The sequence below is a fragment of the Budorcas taxicolor genome, chromosome 4, assembly GCF_023091745.1.
Source record: "Budorcas taxicolor isolate Tak-1 chromosome 4, Takin1.1, whole genome shotgun sequence".
Classification (NCBI taxonomy): domain Eukaryota; kingdom Metazoa; phylum Chordata; class Mammalia; order Artiodactyla; family Bovidae; genus Budorcas; species Budorcas taxicolor.
Genome location: NC_068913.1, coordinates 90,996,772 through 91,012,315, shown reverse-complemented (window position 1 = coordinate 91,012,315; position 15,544 = coordinate 90,996,772). Strand labels below are relative to the sequence as shown.

Below are 15,544 nucleotides of genomic sequence, written 5' to 3'. Positions count from 1 at the left end.
TCTCTCTTCTCCACCTCTACAGAGAGACAAAGAACCATTTTCTTAGGCAACATGTTTCATCTCACACATTGGCACCTTGAGGTTTCTTTTTTTTTATTTTTTTTTTCTTGATAAACTGTTTTCTCAGAGAATCTTATTCTGAATTAACTTATGTTGATTTTGTAAATGCAGATTTTTTTTCCCCAGTATTTATCTTTAGTGTAACTTAACTAAAATTTATCTCTGTTGAGACAGCCTGTTTCAATCAACCCTGTACCTGTTAGAGTCTATGAGTTACCTAGGTGCCTAATGGCTTAGTTCAAAAAGGAGAGTGTCTCACTCTTCTTTCTGATAAGATCATGGTCCTTCTTGGTTTGCTCACCCTTCATTCATGTATCTGTATCCCTGTAATGTTTACTAAATGTTCAGGCTGTTATGTTCTTTTTCCAGTCCTTCACTTTTTCCTTAGTGTGTGATTTGTCCCTTAGTATTCCTCTCAGACAGAGCTTTTCACTGAATTTAATGTGATGATAACTGGAAATTATATGTACTTTTTAAAAAATACTACTAAAATACAGGAATTGTGGTGGAATCTCTTCAATAGACTCTAATTTTTTCTCAATTTGTGATATTCAATATTATGTTTTAAAAATATCTTTATTGTTTTCATAATATACCCTATGATTATATTCTTTATTTAAACTTATGCTTGAAATATAAAGTTGCTATAAATTTATGTTTGAAACATCTTTTAAACTATATAACAATATAAAAAGTTGATGCTTTAGAAATAAGATTTTATAGTTACTGATATGTTTATTAGGAATGGACACAAATGCTATTAGACTGCAAAGAAATGAACTCTAAACAATGTAATCTAGTTTAGTTATTACTGTTAGCAAAATTAAAGAATAAGTAGAACATGATATTGTCAAGTGCTTGGGATGCAACATGATACCAAATGCTTGCAGGAAGATAGCTGATTGCAATAGGAATGGGTAACAACCCCACAATTAATGCACAGGAAATAAATTTGGAGTATTGAGTGACTAGAAAATTCAACTCAAAATATCAACATTAAAAAATAAATAGGTAAGAGCAGTTTAAAAATGCTTATGAGAGATAAGAAGTACCAGAATCTTGTAGATTAATTTCTTTCCTTCTGGTCAGTTACTTAGGAAAACAGTGTCCATCCATTATGCTCAGTTGTGTCCAACTCTTTGCAACGCCATGGACAGTAGCCTTGCAGGCTCCTCTGTCCATGAGATTCTCCAAACAAGAACACTGGAGTGTGTTGTCATTTTCTACTCCAGGGAATCTTCCAGACCCAGGGATTAAACTCACATCTCCTGCATCTCTTACAATGGTAGGTGGATTCTTTACCTGAGCCACTAGGGGAGCACTGAATCCTATATTCATGCTTTTCTTAGTTAAAAAATTCTACTTTTAGCACTTATTTTTTATTAGTGAAAATCTCATTTTAGCTTTTCTTAAAATTGAACATTTTTACATTGTAGATTTTATACCCAAACTTCCTTTTTTGCACCTTTAAAAATTATAACTTGAAATAGCTGTTACATTGATTGTTAGTCTTAGTGTAGCTTTTTATATTGCTTCAGTAAAGGTAGAAAAACAATAATGGATTGTTTTGGCTTCATATGAGTTCATTACCCTGTCTAGTTGATTCAATCTCTTTTTTTCCCCCTTTTATTATCTTAAATTATACTGTATTTCATTTTTTTTTTTTGTAGGACAAACTAATTGCTAATGTGAGGAAGAAAAGTGTAGGATCTGGAGCCAGACCCATCCCAAACTCAGCCAGTAACTGGGAGGTTATGAAGAAGAACAAGATTAGAAGCTTGAAAGTGTAGTGAATATTTGAGTCCTAGAGTAATTGAGAACAATCACAACTAAAAAAGCAGGTTTGTACACCTTTCTTAGATATCTTCGTCATAGTAGAATATGGAAATTCATAGACTTCAACAGGAAAGAAAAAAAGAAAACTTTAAAAGTTTCTGTTGAGAGAGGGCAAAAGAAAAACTAAGAACATGTGGTAGTGTTACCAAAGTTAAATTTGGCTGCTCATGGCTCAAGAATCTGATACTGAGAGACCAATATTAGGTAAAAGGAAAGAGCATTATTGAGGAAGTTGGCAATCCCAAAGAGAACGTTGACTCATGGACCAAAGAACTGAGTTCCTACTCCCCATGGTTTGCTTGGAGGTTATACAGGAGAAAGAGAAAAAAGAGCTACATGCTCGTGAGAAGGTTTCAGGGTATATGCTCAGTTCATGGACATCCTTTCGTTTGGCTGGTGATGAGATAAGCAGGAGTCTACATCATCAACTTCTGGTTCCAAATGGTCTGTGGGTCTACATGCTTGTGGTCAGCACGTTTGTGGGAAAACTCATCTGACAGGGGTTTTAGTATCTGCAAAACAGTTCAAAAGATATGGTGCAGAATGTTTTATATAGCCCTTAAGAAAAACTGTCTTTGACTTTGTTCAATAGCTAAACTATCATTATTTAGTCTTGCTTGACAGTTTTCCTTTGTTTCTGCATTTTCTCATTTCTCTGATTAAATTTATTATTTGGCTAAAGTTTTTTTACAGACAAGAGGCAAGTGGAGGACGTGAGGGGGGATGGCCTGTCCCAGAGAGGCCCCATAAGGCCTTGTGCAGTTACAGTAGCAAGATGAAAATACTTTTTAAAAATATGAGTAAGAAAGACTGAAAAGTATCCTTTTGGCTTAGCAACAAAAAAATCTTCAGTTATCTTGGAATGACAGTTTCAATGTAACACAGTAAATTAGGGGTGAAATGGAATGACGGAAGCCAGAGGTGAGGAAAGAGAATTTTTTTTTCCTTAACATTTGTTCATTCAACAAATATTCAGCACCTACAATGTGCCAGACATTGGTCACAATTGGTCACATTGGTCACAATAGCAAACAATTCTCCTTGCCTGTAGTAAGCTTAGGCTGTGGAAGAAGGTGTTTAAATGCCAATTGCAAATGTAAAAAAAATTAAAATAAAATAAAATAAGCAGAAACCTCAATTACATAGAGTTGTATTGGATACAATTGGAATTACCATTAGATATAATGACATATTATTCTCCACAGTCAAACTGACCTTTCAAAATAGTCCTTGTGTTCTAAACTTTTCCAACATATACCTGATTTATATAACTTTATTGTTGAGTAAATTGTCTTGGGGTTTATGGAGATGAACTATTATGTTTGTATTAAGATTTGCTGGGAGTGATAGGTGGACATATCTATATATCAATAAGGACTAATCATCTCTCTCATTTTTCGTATATAGGGAATTGATAACTATACTGTTCGAACCCCACAGTGTTTTACTCCACTTTCAAAAAGATCAATTTGGCACTTTTCCCCCCTTTTTTTTTAATTGAAAGTAAGATTTTTTTCTCATTTTAGGGCAAAGGATAACTTGCAGGATTAACTAAAAAGATAGTTTAGATGCTGTATATTTTTAAAACTAAGAACATGTATACAGATTCTGTGTTACCAAGTTTATATGACAGTTGAAAAAAAAAATTCCCCTGTAATGAACATGGTGTTAAAATTTGGGGCTTTAGTAAACTTGGAGAACCGATAGTCATAAGATCAGTGGATAGTTTCACTCCCAGAGAAATGAATTGCTTTTGTGTACTTCCCTGTAGAACCCAATAGTAAATCCTGTCTCAGTCCTATATATTTATAAGGACCCTATAAGATGACCACCAAGGCTTTGGGCCTATGTTAAACAGGAAGCTTATGAAAATATCTTCTATAAACTTTTTTTTTCTTTCCAATAAGTTCAAAAAGTCCAAAAAGTTAAAAAAGATAGTAATTACCTTTATGTTTCCATAACACTATAATTTGGGTGATTGTTAATTCAGTTAGATATTGGGAAAAAATTCAGTTAGTCTCTAGAGTTGGGAGACTAGAAAAGTGAGATTTCACACCCTGCCGACCTCAACAGAAAGAAGACAGACTTCCCTCTCCTGGCAAAGATATTTGATACAAATGAACTTACAAAACAGAGACTTACAGATTTAAAGAATGAACTTGTGGTTGCAGGGAGGAGGATGGAGGGAAGGGATAGGGAGAGAGTTGGGGATGAAGTACACACTGCTATATTTCAAACAGATAACCAACAAGGACCTATTGTATAGCACATGGAACTCTGCTCAATGTTACAGGAAACGAGTTTGGGGGTGAACTGATAGGTATATATGCATGGCTGAGTACCTTCACTGTTCACCTGAAACCAATCACAACATTGTTTGTTAATTGACTATACTCCAATATAAAATAAGGTTAAAAGAAGACTCAATGAAAAGCCATGAATTCTTTGCTTATTAAAATTCTCCCACCTCTCTTTCCCCCTCTATACCAGCTTTCTTCTTCCCTTTCCAGTCCTTTTCTTGCATGTTTCCTCGTTTTTGTAAACATTGAGTTGCCACGTTCTACTGATCCCAAATAAACACATCCTTGGAGAATTATCTGGTAGTCTTACTTGTTTCAGATCAACACAGTGAGTAAGCAGGAAAAGTTGAAAATAGGTTGAGAAAAGATGTGTAATTGACCCCTTGGATAGTTTTCCTCAAATAACCAGCTGCAGAGCTCAAACTGTTATCACAACTGGTGGTATGTGAATACAAGGATGGGAGAGAAAGGGAAGATGGACTAACGCACGTGCTTCCTGCTGAAAAAAAATTTTTTTCTTCAAATATGTTAGCTATTTCTTCCTGCAAATATATATGTACAGCAGATGTTTCAGTCCAAATAGCATTGGAAATATTTATGTGAATCTTTATTTCATTCTAGTTTTGCACTGGGTGGTTTCACTTAAATGATTGGAGGGAGAAATCAAAAATAAGCAAAAGATTCACATTTAACAGCATCTCACTAATTACGGTGGTTCAGTGGTAAAGAACTCAAATGCCAATGCAGGGGAGGCAGGTTTGATCCCCGGGAGGGGACGATTCCCCTGGCAAAGGAAACCGGCAGCCCACTCTAATATTCTTTTCCGGGAAATCCGACAGACAGAGGAGCCTGGCCAGCTACACATGGGGTCGCAAGAGTCTGACAAGACTTAGCAACTAAACAGCTCATTAATTATAGCATAAAATCATAGTCCTATAAATCATTGAAGTGGTTAATCACATCTGAAAAGTAGCATTCCTCATTGCTAGATTTATTTCACTGTAAAAACTGCGTTAGAGCTCTTTCCTTTAGGGGAAGACAATTGGGAACTAAAATAAGGGCCCAGCCTGTCCCTAGGAGCTTCCAAATCTACCAAACCCGCCTAGGTCTGCGAAAGGCTTTTCATTGGCTATTGGATTTAGGAAATGGGTAGCACCGCCTCTCCTTCCTCTGCCACCCGCCGGAGAGACTGCTCGAAATCGGCGGGAGCCGTCCTAAGTGGATCCGCGGGAATTCGGGGCGCGGGAGTAGTACAGCCGCCACCCTCCCCGCCACGCGCTGGATCCTCTCTAGGTATTCCGAGAAACTTCCAGCGCATTTTAGGCCTAGACACCATCCCGCAGCTCGTCCTCCAAAGGCCCGAGAACGAGCCGCTCGTTTGCCCTAGCGGTCGTGTACGCATGCGTGAGACTGGGTTGCTGCCGTGCGTGTGACGTCACCAGCGCGCCCGTCCGAACTCTTCCTAGTTTCTCTTTTAAAAGAGCGGGTCAGTCAATTTCCAAGCTAAATTTGGAGATCTTGACGTGGTTACGAGGTGAGTCGGGACCTGAACCGGTATTATGAAGAGCCTGGTTTAGTTTAGATCAACATTTGGAGGAGTTATTGCAGGGAAACTGTTCATACTTGTCCTTCTCGTGAGCTTACTTGTGGTGAGCATTTTAGCGTTTTGTGAGCACCTGACTTCAGTTAATCCACGTCTCCGCCCTCAAGACTGTCGCCTGGCTTGGAGAAGCTTGGCGCGCACACACTAAAACTAAATATCGATACTAATGCGTGTCCCAGGCAATAAGTTTGGGGGAAAAAAAAGAATCTGAAAATGCGCAGGTTAACAGCTGTTCAGTAGTTTCTTTCGACTGCATACGGGCTGGAGGGAGGAGGCTACAGATATATTTTGGAATCATAAACTTTTGGGGCACAGTTTACCTACACAATGTTACAACTGCCAAAGGGATTTAAAAACAAGCGCAAAACTTTTCAACCTCCTTTCCCTTCCTCAGTAGTTTGTACCTTTCAAAGCACCGTGGTAAAGGCAGTTGTGAACTGCCTTTTCACAGATTCTAAAGCTGAATTATACAAGTAGTTCTTAAAATACAAGACTAATAGAAAATGGTTAAGTTTGAATGCCTTAGGAGAATGTGTGTATTGATCATCGTAATAAAATTACAGAATAATTCACCCGTCCTTCTTCTCCCCCAACAGTGATGACTAACTAAAAAGGAAAAGCAAATCAAAGACGCTTAAAGCAAATTATTTACTACTTTGGATAAAATACTGGTTTTTGTGTTTTCAGCAGTAAGTTATCAGCTTCCCTAACCGAATTTGCTTTCCATCACACTAAGAAGCAGATCTGATATGCCACTTGAATTAATAAAAGAAGTCAATGGAGTGCCTGAAGTTGATCTGCTAAATAAATTACACAAAGTAGATATCAGATCCCTACAGCCAGGTTGTGATTATGACAAGAAATATATCCAGGTAAGAATTGACACAACTCAGAATAGTTAGGGTTTGTTTTCGGAAGTTGGATTGTCGAGTGCCTTGATGTGGTTTTTATTTGAACTTATCCAGATGTGAGCAACTGAACTTCTTGGATGCATAGTTCAACAGTTTTTATCAAATTAGGGAAATTATTGACTAATGTGTCTTGGATTTTTTTTTTCTTGCATATTATTACCCTTTTTCTGGATGTCACTTACATGTATGGTTGCATGTTGGGTTCTTTGATATTGTCCTTCTGGTCTGTCAGGTACTGTTTGTCTTTCTTCAGTACTGTTTTGTTTTCGCTGAGGATTTCAGATTGTGGAATTTCTGTTGGTTTTGTCTTTTAAGTTCCTGAAATTTTGGGGGAGTTATATCCAATATTTTTTATGCATATTTAGTGGGACGGGGAAGCCTGGTGGGCTGCCATCTATGGGGTCGCACAGAGTCGGACACGACTGAAGCGACTTAGCAGCAGCAGCAGCAGTGAATTTTAAAATTTTAGTTGTTGTATATTTAATTTTGGGTCAAAGTTAAGAGTGATAGGAAGCAGGTAAAGAGCTTTCTGACAAAATGTGTCATATAGTAAAAGAGAAATGATGTCACTTTTCAGTTTTACCCGGTAATCAATATTCTCCACGTAGACATTTGTTATCTTTCATTTTTTTTGTTTTCCGTTTTCCTGATATTTCCTGTCATATGATAAATCAATATTCTCCATGTAGACATTTGTTTATCTTTCATTTTTTTTTGTTTTCTATTTTCCTGATATTTTCTGTCATATGAAATAAAGTTCTATGTATTACAGCTGGTCTTTTCTACTTCATTGTATTTAAATTCCTAATCAAATGTTTTTTAGTGTTTGTAAACTCACTTCACATTTGGTTGATTAGGATGATGCTTCTTGCATCAGTTCAGTTTGTTCAGTCTCTCAGTCATGTCCGACTCTTTGCAACCCCATGAAGCCAGGCCTCCCTGTCCATCGCCAACTCCCAGAGTTCGCCCAAACTCATGTCCATCCAGTTGGTGATGCTATCCAGCCATCTCATCCTCTGCCATCCCCTTCTCCTCCTGCCCCCAATCCCTCCCAGCATCAGAGTCTTTCCCAATGAGTCAACTCTTCGCATGAGGTGGCCAAAGTATTGGAGTTTCAGCTTTAGCATCATTCCTTCCAAAGAAATCCCAGGGCTGATCTCCTTCAGAATGGACTGGTTGGATCTCCTTGCAGTCCAAGGGACCCTCAAGAGTCTTCTCCAACACCACAGTTCAAAAACATCAGTTCTTCAGCGCTCAGCTTTCTTCACAGTCCAACTCTCACATCCATACATGACCACTGGAAAAACCGTAGCCTTGACTAGATGCACCTTTGTTGGCAAAGTAATGTCTCTGCTTTTGAATATGCTATCTAGGTTGGTTGTAATTTTTCTTCCAAGGAGTAAGCGTCTTTTAATTTCATGGCTGCAATCACCATCTACAGTGATTTTGAAGCCCCCCAAAATTAAGTCTGCCACTGTTTCCCCATCTTCTTGCATACTTGTGTTTATTAATGATTTGGTTAAATTAATTTTTTTTTGTGATGGATCATTAATGTTAATTATTACTGTGCTGTACCTAACTTCATCATTCCTATTTTGTGTGTTTGATATAGAAGAATTTAAGTGAAATATTTTTAAAATTCTAGCATTTTTATTGGTGTTACTAAGTTTAGATATAAATGAAATGTCAGTTTGAATTCTTACATTCCTTTTTCTAAACTGCACATGTCTGCAGGTATCTCAACGTTTCTTGAATTTTATTAAATGCATTTTACTATGAAATTCACTGGTTTTTACTATATATAGGTCTGTGAGTTTTGACAGATGTATAAAAACATGTAACTGCAACCGTAATCAAGCTGTAGAACAGGCTTTCACTCCCCCCAAATTTTATAGTCAGCTGCTACCTTAATTTCAATCCATGGCAACCACTTGTGACCAGCTTTCTCAAGTTATACAGTACTTTTTGCCTTTCAAGAATGCCATGTAAATTGAATCATTTATGTAGAGTTACACATGATTGAGCAACTGAACTGAACTGTATGTAGCTTTTTCCTTTTAAAATATAGTTGATGTACAATATTATATGTTACATGTATCAGTATGTAGCCTTTTGATTGTGACTTCTTTTCACTCCTTGCAATTCTGCAAGTTGTTATGTTTATCAATAGTATTACATTTTATTGATTGCTAGAATTCCACTACAGTCTGTTTATAACATTCCCCAGTGTAGCAGTACTTGGATTCTTTCCAGTATTTTGTAATGATGAGTAAAGTAGCCTTAAAAATTTATTCTGATTTTAGTTATGTTATTACAGTCTCTTGGATTTATCTATAACTATTTTTCTTTTACTTCAGGGAAAACTCTCGCTTATCTCTTCTTTAATTTGTGGTGAAAACAGAAGAGCTGTTTTAAAGATTGGACTTCAAGGTAAATGACAAGACCATTTCTGCTTTACTTGTGGCTTATAATCTAGAAATGGGTAACTTTATGTATACATACACATATACCCACAAAAATCATTTTTAGTGTGAACATCTATGGAGTGAAAATTTATTCTTTTACTCTAGCATCAAATATATGGAATGAAAAGTTATTCATCTCTAAATCTTTTTCTTCAAAGTCTGTCCACTCCCCACTCCCCCATGGGTTCTGTTTTACTTCAGATTCCTTTAATGTCCTACCCAGATATTACAATGGCTAACTCATCTCCCTATTTTCTAGTTTCATTAGTGTGACCCAAACAGCAAATTGTAAGATAATGCTATTTTCAGCATGTTATTTCTTTCCTAGGTGTTACGTGAGGTAATTCTTCTCCCTAGTAACCCTTAAATAATCTTGGTAAGAGTTTAGAATACTTGGAGACCAAAGTAAATCTCATCTGAAGTCTGAAATTAGTTGAATGAATGAAGAATGGTCTACAGCAGGGAATGGGAAATAAACTTTGAAGTATATTTCCAAAACTATTGGAAACCGTATATATAACAGACACTGTTCTAGGTACAGCAATGTAGCTAGCAATATAACAATGACCAAAACAAGGTTCTTGCATTTATGGAGTTTACATTGTAGGGGAATAAGTAAATTCAGCAAATAATTGTACAAAGTAATAATTGACAGAAATTTGGTTTGAAGAAAAATAGAGCAGAGTGTAGTGGCGTGCCTGATGTATTATCCTTTTATATATTTCTAGGTTTGATTTGCTAATGTTTTGTTAAGAATTTTTGCATTTAAATTTATGAAAAATATGGTAGGAATCTGTCTTTTCCTATAGTGATTTTGATTGGTTTTGATGTTGGGATAATGCTGTCCTTAGTGAAGAGTTGTTTATGGTCCCTCCTTTCCTATTTTCTGGAAGACTTTACCTGGAATTGTTTATTTCTTCCTTAAATGTTTATAGAATTCACTGGTGAAACCACTTTTATATGAAGATTTTTTCATTAGGAAGATTTAATTCTAAGTTCAGTCCCTTTAATTGACATAGGGCTATTGAAATTATCTCTTTCTTTCTTGAGTAAGCATTGGTAGATTGTGTTTCTAAAGGAATTTATCCAGATCATCTTGGTTGTCCATATGTTGGTGTAAAATCATTCATAAAATACTTTTTATATGCTTTTATTGTTGGTGGGATCTGTAATGATGTTGTATTCCATTGATTTGATAATTCATGACTTCTGTCTTCTCTCTGTTACTTTTTTCCTGATCATTCTGGCTGGAGATTTATTTGATTGATTTTGAAAATCAGCTTTTGTTTTAATTGATTTTTCTGTTTTCCTATTTTCAGTTAACATTTCTTTTCTGTTAACATTTCTTTGCTGTTAACTTCAGTCATTGTATTGTTAGCTTCTAATATTGTATTTTTCAACTCTTTAAGTTCCTGTTTAGTTTTTTTATGTCTCTCAGTTCTCACCTATTGTCTTGTACTTTCTTGAACATGCAATTCTAATAACTGTTTCAAAATCTTCTATGTCAATGCTATTATCACTGTTATTTCTGAGTTATTTTCTATTGATCCCCCCACCCCCCAACCATGTATCCTTCCTACCCCAGTTCTTATGTAGTCATCGTTGGTAGTTTTTTTAACTGAATGCTGGACGTTCAGAATTTTTTATTATCAAACATTGGATTTATTTGTAATTCTTTAAATATTATTTGTCTTCATTTTGGAATACTATAAATTCTCTTGGAATCCATTTGATTAACTTTGTTAGGGTGGGTCTAGAGCAGCCTGTATGTCGGGACTAATTTGTTCTGATAACCAAGGAGGTGCCCTTCTGACAAGTGTACCACGTGCTTTGTGTATGAGGATTCCACTCTGGAGCCAGAACAGTTCACAGCACTGTGTGAGTCTCAGAATTATTCTGCCTCTTTCTTTCAAGTGGTTCTAATTCCTTTCTGGGAGTCTTTCCTCCTGTGCTTTTGGAGATCAGTACTCAGCCAAAGACCCAAAGGCACTCATCTCCAGAGCACTTGTCTATGCTGCTGTCTTCCTTTCAACAACATGTTGCACAAATTCTGTCCACTTTGCTGTCCTCAAATCTGAACTCTTCTGAATTCAGTGAGGTTGCTTGGCTTTCTTTAGATTTTACCTCCATTTTCTGTTGCCTAGAATCTCCAGGAAATAAACTAGCCCTCTGGCTTTGCTTTCCGTCTCAAAGAAAATAGTTTCCTGCACTTCCTGTTGTCCAGTGTCTGAAAACTGTTGTTTATATATATATATATAAATAGTTGTTGTATATATATTTATATATACAATTGTTGTATATATATTTATATATACAATTGTATATATATAATAGTTATATATTACAATAGTTTATATATACACATGATATATATTATATGTATATATATATATACAATATAGTATATACAATAGTTGTATATATATATAATAGTTGTATAGTATACAATATATACAATATATATAGGATGTGTATGTATATACAATATAGTACATACAGTAGTTGTGTGTGTATATATATATATAATCAGTTCAGTTCAGTTCATTCACTCAGTCGTGTCCGACTCTTTGCGACCCCATGAATCTCAGCATGCCAGGCCTCCCTGTCCATCACCATCTCCCAGAGTTCACCCAGACCCACGTCCATTGAGTCTGTGATGACATCCAGCCATCTCATCCTGGGTCGTCCCCTTCTCCTCCTGCCCCCAGTCTCTCCCAGCATCAGAGTCTTTCCCAGTGAGTCAACTCTTCTCACGAGGTGCTCAAAGTACTGGAGCTTCAGCTTTAGCATCATTCCTTCCAAAGAAATTCCAGGGCTGATCTCCTTCAGAATGGACTGGTTGGATCTCCTTGCAGTCCAAGGGACCCTCAAGAGTCTTCTCCAACACCACAGTTCAGACACATCACTTCTTCAGCGCTCAGCCTTCTTCACAGTCCAACTCTCACATCCATACATGACCACAGGAAAAACCATACCCTTGATTAGACAGACCTTAGTTGGCAAAGCAATGTCTCTGCTTTTCAATATGCTATCTAGGTTGGTTATAACTTTTCTTCCAAGGAGTAAGCGTTTTTTTAATTTCATGGCTGCAGTCACCATCTGCAGTGATTCTGGAGCCCCAAAAAATAAAGTCTGACACTGTTTCCACTGTTTCCCCATCTATTTCCCATGAAGTGATGGGACTGGATGCCATGATCTTCGTTTTCTGAATGTTGAGCTTCAAGCCAACTTTTCCACTCTCCTCTTTCACTTTCATGAAGAGGCTTTTTAGCTCCTCTTCACTTTCTGCCATAAGGATGGTGTCATCTGCATATCTGAGGTTATTGATATTTCTCCCAGCAATCTTGATTCCAGCTTGTGTTTCTTCCAGTCCAGTGTTTCTCATGATGTACTCTGCATAGAAGTTAAATAAGCAGGGTGACGATATACAGCCTTGACGTACTCCTTTTCCTATTTGGAACCAGTCTGTTGTTCCGTGTCCAGTTCTAACTGTTACTTCCTGACCTGCATACAGATTTCTCAAGAGGCAGGTTAGGTGGTCTGGTATTCCCATCTCTTTCAGAATTTTCCACAGTTTATTGTGATCCACACAGTCAAAAGCTTTGGCATAGTCAATAAAGCAGAAATAGATGTTTTTCTGGAACTCTCTTGCTTTTTCCATGATCCAGGGGATGTTGGCAATTTGATCTCTGGTTCCTCTGCCTTTTCTAAAACCAGCTTGAACATCAGGGAGTTCACGGTTCACTTATTGCTGAAGTCTGACTTGAAGAATTTTGAGCATTACTTTACTAGCATGTGAGATGAGTGCAATTGTGTGGTAGTTTGAGCATTCTTTGGCATTGCCTTTCTTTGGGATTGCAATGAAAACTGACCTTTTCCAGTCCTGTGGCCACTGCTGAGTCTTCCAGATTTGCTGGCATATTGAGTGCAGCACTTTCACAGCATCATCTTTCAGGATTTGAAAGAGCTCAACTGGAATTCCATCACCTCCACTAGCTTTGTTTGTAGTGATGCTTTCTAAAGCCCACTTGACTTCACATTCCAAGATGTCTGGCTCTAGATTAGTGATCACATCATCATGATTATCTGGGTTGTGAAGATCTTTTTTGTACAGTTCTTCCATTTTATTCTTGCCACCTCTTCTTAATAATCTTCTGCTTCTGTTAGGTCCAGACCATTTCTGTCCTTTATCAAGCCCATCTTTGCATGAAATATTCCCTTGGTATCTCTAATTTTCTTGAAGAGATCTCTAGACTTTCCCATTCTGTTCTTTTCCTCTATTTCTTTTCATTGATCGCTGAAGAAGGCTTTCTTATCTCTACTTGCTATTCTTTGGAACTATGCATTCATATGCTTATATCTTTCCTTTTCTCCTTTGCTTTTTGCCTCTCTTCTTTTCATAGCTATTTGTAAGGCTTCCCCAGACAGCCATTTTGCTTTTTTGCATTTCTTTTCCATGGGGATGGTCTTGATCCCTGTCTCCTGTACAGTGTCACCAACCTGATTCCATAGTTCATCAGGCACTCTATCTATCAGATCTAGACCCTTAAATCTATTTCTCACTTCTACTGTATAATCATAAGGGATTTGATTTAGGTCATACCTGAATGGTCCAGCAGTTTTCCCTACTTTCTTCAATTTAAGTCTGAATTTGACAATAAGGAGTTCATGATCTGAGCCACAGTCAGCTCCCAGTCTTGTTTTTGTTGACTGTATAGAGCTTCTCCGTCTTTGGCTGCAAAGAATATAATCAATCTGATTTCAGTGTTGGCCATCTGGTGATGTCCACGTGTAGAGTCTTCTCGTGTTGTTGGAAGAGGGTGTTTGCTATGACCTGTGCATTATCTTGGCAAAACTCTATTAGTCTTTGCCCTGCTTCGTTCCGTATTTCAAGGCCAAATTTGCCTGTTACTCCAGGTGTTTCTTGACTTCCTACTCTTGCATTCCAGTCCCGTATAATGAAAAGGACATCTTTATATATATATATATACACACACAACAACTATATATATACAACAACTATATATATATATACACACACACACAACAACTATTTATATACACACAACTATTATAGTTGTGTATATATATATAAATAGTTGTGTGTATATATATATAAAGTTGTATATATATATATAGTTGTGTGTGTGTATATATATATAGTTGTATATATATATAGTTGTACATATATATAATAGTTTTATATATATATATACAATAGTTGTATATGTGTATATATAGTTGTATATATATACAATCGTATATATAGTTTTATATATATAAATAGTTTTGTATATATATATAAATAGTTGTTGTATATATATAGTTGTGTCTATATATAATAGTTGTATATATATATATAGTTGTATATATATAATAGTTGTATAATATACAATATATAGTATGTATATATGTATATATACAATATAGTATATACAATAGTTGTGTATATATATATAATAGTTGTGTGTGTGTGTGTGTGTGTATATATATATATATATATATATATATATATATATATATATAGTTGTTGTTTTTGTTAGTTTTCTAGTTTCTTTAAGGACAGAACAAATCCAGTTCCCATTACTCTGTCATGGCCAGAAATAGACATCTGACAGGGCATTTACTCTATTAAGGAAGTAAGTTATATCTTGATTAGAAACCATTGTATTTTTGTTTTTGAGAACATTAGTGTTTCAATTTATGTGTCTACTTACTTTGAGGAATTAGATGACAGAAGTAAGTGAAAGGAGGCAATAGGCAGATGTGTGATAGTATTTTCATTGCTGGTGATAAAGTAGCAGATTCAAGAGTTATAAGTTACAAGTTTTGCAAGTTTTGGAAAGATGTTTCATGTACTTCATAGATACATGAAAGTCTGATATGAGAGCCCTTGGAGTAATTGAATGTTTGAAAGCTGATATTAATGAGACTTCTCTCAGATGTTACAGTAATTGAATCTTAGCATTTGGCCTTGCTTCAGTGGTTCTAGGAGGTGACCTCTGGAGAACAAAGATTATGGAGAGTCTTCCCCAAAGCCTAGAATTTCCAAGTGAGATTCCTCATAGCATATCTGTTTCTTCTTTTCCAAATAATTCTTATTGTCAAAATCACAAAAAGCTCAGTTTTTACACACACACTGCTCTTTTACTCTTCAATGTATGAGTGCTGCAGAGAGCTCATTTGTCTAGATTAAAACTTAAAGTTCTAATAATTATATATTACCAGAAGTTCAGTAAAAATAAAGTATTTGGAGAATGATGTTATACAGTACAAAATTGAATTATTTTTATTTAGTTCTTATTCAGTATCTTATTCAGTTCTTTTGGTTTGATGGTAACCATAGGAAAATAAATTGAAAGTGATCAT

General features: G+C 36.1%; 1 protein-coding gene across 1 annotated transcript in view; it reads left to right on the top strand.

Moving 5' to 3' along the window:
- Positions 1-5,719: 5,719 nt before the first annotated feature.
- Positions 5,720-15,544, top strand: part of POT1 (protection of telomeres 1) — a 102,193-nt gene continuing 92,368 nt past the window's right edge. The window contains exons 1-3 of the mRNA XM_052639003.1: positions 5,720-5,730; positions 6,542-6,671; positions 9,068-9,140. Coding sequence (XP_052494963.1) covers positions 6,549-6,671; positions 9,068-9,140 — 196 coding nt within the window. The 5' untranslated portion in view covers positions 5,720-5,730; positions 6,542-6,548. The remainder of the gene's footprint in view (positions 5,731-6,541; positions 6,672-9,067; positions 9,141-15,544) is intronic.